A 5,751-nucleotide genomic window follows, 5' to 3' on the forward strand; every position below is an offset into this window, starting at 1 on the left:
TAGTGTGTAGGTAGGACAAGGTAGGACGGCTGTAGGACGGTTTGACGGCTGTAGGACGGCTAGTGTGTAGGTAGGACAAGGTAGGACGGCTGTAGGACGGCTTGACGGCTGTAGGACGGCTTGACGGCTGTAGGACGGCTAGTGTGTAGGTAGGACAAGGTAGGACGGCTGTAGGACGGCTTATTCTTCTAATAATAATATTATATACAATTACACAAGAACTCCAACCATATTCCTTATTTGTCTAACACTAGGATACTCTTTAGTTACGGGCTTGATTTCGGGTTTGTGAATTGTGATAAGTTGGGTGATGAGTTGGTATTGATTTTAAGGAAGTTTAAGGAGATGGATTGCTCCTCTCGTTGTTTCTCTCTCTAAAACTCGGCCGCAACTGGTTCGATTCTCCACCCTCCTCCCCTCTTCTTCCGCCTTCGATCGCCAGTCAGGTATAGCACTAACCTCCAACCCACCATACTTTCGATACTCTTTGTTTCCTTTTCTCGTTTTATGAATGTTTCTCGTGCGCAAATTAATGGAACCCATCACTCAATTTTTTGTGTTTTCATGGTTTTGTCTGTTTTTGCTTTAAAGTTTATAGCTTTAGTTCACGCTGTATTGTGGAATTATATGATGTGTGTTGTTTAAATTTGATTTTGACATCATCAAATTCCGGGCATTTCGGGGGTTGTGAATTGTGATAAGTTGAGTGATGAGTTGGTATTGATTTTAAGGAAGTTTAAGGAGATGGGTTGCTCCTCTCGTTGTTTCTCTCTCCAAAACTCGTCCGCAACTGGTACGATTCTCCACCCTCCTCCCCTCTGCTTCCGCCTTCGATCGCCAGTCAGGTATAGCACTAACCTCCACCCCACCATACTTTCGATACTCTTTGTTTCCTTTTCTCGTTTTATGAATGTTTCTCGTGCGCAAATTAATGGAACCCATCACTCAATTTTTTGTGTTTTCATGGTTTTTGTCTAAAGTTTATAGCTTTAGTTCACGCTGTATTGTGGAATTATATGATGTGTGTTGTTTAAATTTGATTTTGACATCATCAAATTCCGGGCATTTCTCAGTTGCATTACTTGTGGCTTTATGATTTTTGGGTCGTAGGTTGTATGTTTATCTCTTCCAGTTTAACAAAATTGGTGTTGCTCTGCCCATTTGCCGTTCATGGTTACTCCATTTTGTAGTGTTGTAGTAGATTTCAGAGTCAGTAGATTGCGTTTTTGTTCTTGTTAAGAGAAAGTCAATTGAATATGCTTTTGACAAAGAAAGAAAGTAGAATATGCTTTTGACAAATTTTCCGGTAGCGATGTCAACTACGACTAGTCTAGTCTCTATCTAATGGTCATTAACTTCCTGATGAGTTTATGATGAATAATGTAATCCGTGAAACCTTTTGCCATGCTCAGGATGAGCGCAAAAGTAACTTCTTTCCTCACATTAATGCGTAACATGAATCTGGGAAAGAAACTGTGTGGTTTTGTCAGAAATCTTAATTCTGTTCGTAAGTTACATTTCTCCCAATTCCATGATGAAAGTTCAGGTTTTGTTAATGTTCATAGTTGATTACATATTAGACAGATGATGTGCAATGGTTTTGACCTGTCTGGACCCGTGCAGGAAGATTATTAGAATGTCAGCAACTCAAACAGAAAATCCCAGAATATCATTTGAATCCTTGCCAATACAACCTCCTTCACATCCGACCTATGATTTGTGGGGTGTCATCAAGTCAGCCATTGCTGAGGATGCTGGGGATCAAGGTTTGAAATTTTTCTTCATTTCTAAGAACCTATTTCAAGTGGTTTTAGTACTGAGATCCAATTGCTCTGTCCAATTTTCGAATGGCGAGTGTAGGATTTCCCTCACTTTCAAAAGATATTATTTAGCAAGATTGTTGTTTCAATTGTAGGTGATGTGACATGTTTAGCTACCATTCCATCTCATATGGAAGTAGAAGCCCATTTCTTGGCAAAGGAGAATGGTATAATTGCTGGAATTGCACTTGCAGAGATGGTATTTTATGAAGTTGATCCATCTTTGAAGGTATAAAAGCACTGCATTTTGTGTACTCAACAGTTTTTGTTCTTTTCATCCTTCCATTATTGATTTACATTTCAATACAGGTTGAGTGGTCTCAAAAGGACGGAGACTCTGTACATAAAGGCCTAGGTTTTGGAAAAGTTTATGGTAATTCAGAATCTGAAGAAATTTTAGGAGCTTTTGAGAATTCCTTGAAAATTTAACAAATTGATATGCAGGACGGGCACACAGTATTGTTGTAGCTGAGAGGGTAGCTCTGAATTTCATGCAGAGGATGAGCGGAGTAGCAACTTTAACTAAGGTAATATTTTGTTTCCTTTTATGTTTTGTGCCAGCTTTGAATCTGTAATATTAGAGAACATAACAGGTATATACCATTGCAAAAGGGAGGCTCAATTTTTTCAATGTGGATCGTGATGGTAGTGGAGTAAAGCTTCCCTGTTATGGAGTCCTCCGTATCATAAGATTAAAACACTGTATAATAACGCAACTACTTAGTTGTGTCTAAATCTTTAAAAGAGGGTCATTGTTTTCTTTCACTTGGTTGTTACTGATATATGTCTCCAACTTGCTAATAATGGAGCGCTGACCACTTTGAGAAACTGCAAAGGAAATCGACAACAGAAATCAAAGTGGATAGTAGATGAGAGAGAAAAAGTATTTGAGTCATGTTATGCCTATTATATGTGTATTAATATGGCATCTTTTGTTGGCTGTGTAAAGGGACGATTTTTAATCAGTGTTTCATGCAGGCAATGGCAGATCTTGCAAGTCCTGCATGTATTTTGGAGACGAGAAAAACTGCTCCGGGTTTACGTTTGGTGGACAAGTGGGCGGTGTGGATCCTTGCTTATTCTACAAACCAACACACACAGACACACACATAAGCACGTTCTTGTCAGTTGTATATTAATTTTTGCTTGACCTTAAAAAAAAAAAAAAAAAAAAAAAAAAATCTCTTGCCCCAGGTACTGATTGGTGGAGGACAGAATCACAGAATGGGTTTATTTGATATGGTAATGATAAAAGATAATCATATATCAATTGCCGGAGGCATCACAAATGCCCTGAAATCTGTAGACCTGTATCTAGAGCAAGGGAATCTTCAGATGGATGTTGAGGTAATTTTTGCAACTCATCACATAGTTTCACTATCTTGCTTCTATCACTATTCATGACATCCCTAGTTATTTCTGAGTTTTTCACTGACATTCTGTGTGATTTAAGTTTGATATGTCCTGCATCAATCTGTTACAAAATCCTTCGCTCTCTCTCTCTCTCTCTCTCTCTCTCTAATATCTCTTGTGTGTGCATGTGGACACGTGTGAATGCTGACTAAACACAGGGACAGGATCAGCTTTCCTTGGGGAAAAAATCATTAATGGGGTATTTCGTTTTGATTCCCAGGTTGAGACCCGGACATTTGAGGAGATAGAAAAGGTATTGGAATATGCATCTCAAACAAAGACTTCCTTGACGCGTATAATGTTGGATAATATGGTTGTACCACTACCAAGTGGGGATGTTGATGTATCCATGCTCGAACAAGCTGTGAAATTGATTGATCGGAGATTCGAAACTGAGGTAGCTTAAGTTATTTATTCAGTTTTTTCTATTATCTATAACCAATGGTTTTGCTAATTTTTTTTCCTTTAGTCCTAAAAACTGATATAACTTAAAGCTCCTTACATGCACATCTGTAAAATGCTTCAAAGCATCCGATTTCTTATAACATTTGCCATGCCATTCCATAATCTTGGTGTAGATAATGTGGATTGTTAGGCTGTATGGAACTTTCCATAAACATCTTATATAGTAGTTTCACTATTTTCTTTTAAGGACTCTTTCTTTGTATCTAGGTTAAGGAAATATCTACTAATCGCATGGATTCAATTTTTCCCTTTTTATTTCTGACTTATCTGCTTCACTGCAACAGGCATCTGGTAATGTTACTCTTGAAACCGTACACAAGATTGGACAAACAGGGGTTGACTTCATTTCTAGGTAACGGCGCAGCTTCCTAATCTGTCATTAAGCCTGCTGGCTTGGCATGACTTAAGCTGTTTAGTCCGTCGTCTGGAGTTCTTTAAATGAATAGTAAATCATTCTGCCTTCTTCTTCTTGGCCATTTTATAGTTCCATTTTGATCATCCTCAATTCACATCTGCTGCTTGTAGATAGGGTGCACTGCTGCTCCGTTGAAATAAGACGGTGGCAGTGTGTAATCTCATCGTTTGAGGTTGTGAAAATTGCATCTCATTGCAAATAGGCTGGCAGGGACAACATATGAAATGATATTTTACCGATATTATGGTTCAGTCATCGTTAGTATATTCTTGGTATGGTTTACAAAGTGCAATTTATGTTTGCAGTGGTGCACTGACTCATTCTGTAAAGGCTCTAGACATCTCCCTCAAGATTGATACGGAGTTGGCCCTTCAAGTGGGAAGGCGTACAAAACGGGCATGATCGAGAAGTTATCGGCCGGGTAAGGTGGTGACTTCGAACTTGTCAACAGTTGGTACAAAACCCTCTTATGGGAGCCTAATGTATCTTATAGACAGGCATGCCCCTTTCGCTTGACCTTGTGCCGCCAGACGAGCAACATGCCCCTTGAAGTTTTGAACAAGACTTCAACATTATACTATTACGTCAATTTGAACAAGTCTCATGTCATGAATTGAGATATATTCTGCAGCAATTTCTGAAGTTTTTGATTCCCATTTGACAAACGATAAGACGACGATGATGCCGATGACGGCGCATGCATCCTTGAATAATATCGATGGATTTATCGACTTAAATAAGAAATAGTTGCTACTGTATTACGTACCTAATTGCTGTTGTACTGCAAAATACAGTAGAGCTTTGAAATATACAAAGCATTTGACAAGTTGTTTATGCAATACGATAAATAATACATTATCCATTTATCCTAAGCTCAGCTCTTAATTGTGTTTGGTGCTTGAGTACGTCAGTTTTTAGACTAAGCTAAAAAATTAGGACAGACTATTTTTAAACTTGCATTCAGCAGAAGAAAAAAAGTGGCACCTACTATTTGGCAGACAAGGATTGATTTTTCAGCTAAAATAGTTTATGAGATTGGCATAACTTTTCATTAGAAGTGGTCCATGAGATTACTCACGGCTTTACGGGAGAAGACTTCTCTGCATCTCTTGTAAGTCACCATCGTATTTTGAAGTGTTAACATGATGTTAAATGATAACGTAAAAATACACGGTATTGCGTTATTCGTTTGGAATGTTACAAACCTATAGTGATATATCGGAACCGCAAGTAAGCTCTCACCAAATTATGGGGCAATGTTCCTTTACTTTCTTTGTATTTGCACTGGTTTAAAAGTCGAAACATGGCATATGACTACATATAGCAAAGTCAGAAGTTTGGTAAGTATTAATTTAATTCTACAATTACAGTATGGATTAATGAGTTGCATTTCAGTTGTGCCTGAGATCTGACCAACCACCTGCATGAAATGCTGCCGTTAATTAATTTAATTCGCAATATCAAGGCGACCAAATTAATTTGAGTGTCCAGGTCAGTATTGCATGCCCGGATAATTTACTCTTCGTATCCGAAAGTGTAGACTGTCTAATTTTAAAATTGCAGTAGACATGCGAGTTACTTTGTGATTGATCCTTCTTTGGAGTGTGATTGTCATGGTGTTTTGTGGTTGTAACTTGT

At 38.3% G+C, this 5,751-nt stretch overlaps 1 protein-coding gene across 8 annotated transcripts; it reads left to right on the plus strand.

Annotated features, from left to right (window-relative positions):
* Positions 1-280: 280 nt before the first annotated feature.
* On the plus strand, positions 281-4,985 carry LOC137731583 (quinolinate phosphoribosyltransferase [decarboxylating] 1a). 8 transcript variants are annotated; one of them, XM_068470735.1, is made up of 12 exons: positions 283-446; positions 732-845; positions 1,624-1,766; positions 1,916-2,049; positions 2,130-2,193; positions 2,265-2,347; positions 2,799-2,882; positions 3,015-3,167; positions 3,454-3,630; positions 3,983-4,050; positions 4,419-4,539; positions 4,607-4,985. In XM_068470735.1, the coding sequence occupies exons 2-11, from the start codon at positions 745-747 to the stop codon at positions 4,513-4,515; spliced, it is 1,104 nt and encodes a 367-aa protein (XP_068326836.1). In that variant the 5' UTR covers positions 283-446; positions 732-744; the 3' UTR covers positions 4,516-4,539; positions 4,607-4,985. The 8 variants fall into 8 exon arrangements, with proteins under 8 accessions (XP_068326839.1, XP_068326833.1, XP_068326834.1 ...); XM_068470737.1 differs by having other exon boundaries at positions 4,611-4,985; XM_068470734.1 differs by having other exon boundaries at positions 284-446; positions 4,419-4,534.
* The last annotated feature ends 766 nt before the right edge of the window (positions 4,986-5,751 follow it).

The sequence above is a fragment of the Pyrus communis genome, chromosome 4, assembly GCF_963583255.1.
Source record: "Pyrus communis chromosome 4, drPyrComm1.1, whole genome shotgun sequence".
Taxonomy (NCBI): Eukaryota; Viridiplantae; Streptophyta; class Magnoliopsida; order Rosales; family Rosaceae; genus Pyrus; species Pyrus communis.

What these genes read in the sequence shown, in the direction of transcription:
- LOC137731583 (XM_068470732.1), top strand. Translation starts at nt 745, where the DNA reads ATGGGTTGCTCCTCTCGTTGTTTCTCTCTCCAAAACTCGTCCGCAACT. An exon ending in AGGTTTTGGAAAAGTTTATG is followed by an intron (nt 2,194 to 2,264) that starts GTAATTCAGAAT and finishes ATTGATATGCAG; the next exon opens with GACGGGCACACAGTATTGTT. An exon ending in GGGGTTGACTTCATTTCTAG is followed by an intron (nt 4,051 to 4,418) that starts GTAACGGCGCAG and finishes TTATGTTTGCAG; the next exon opens with TGGTGCACTGACTCATTCTG.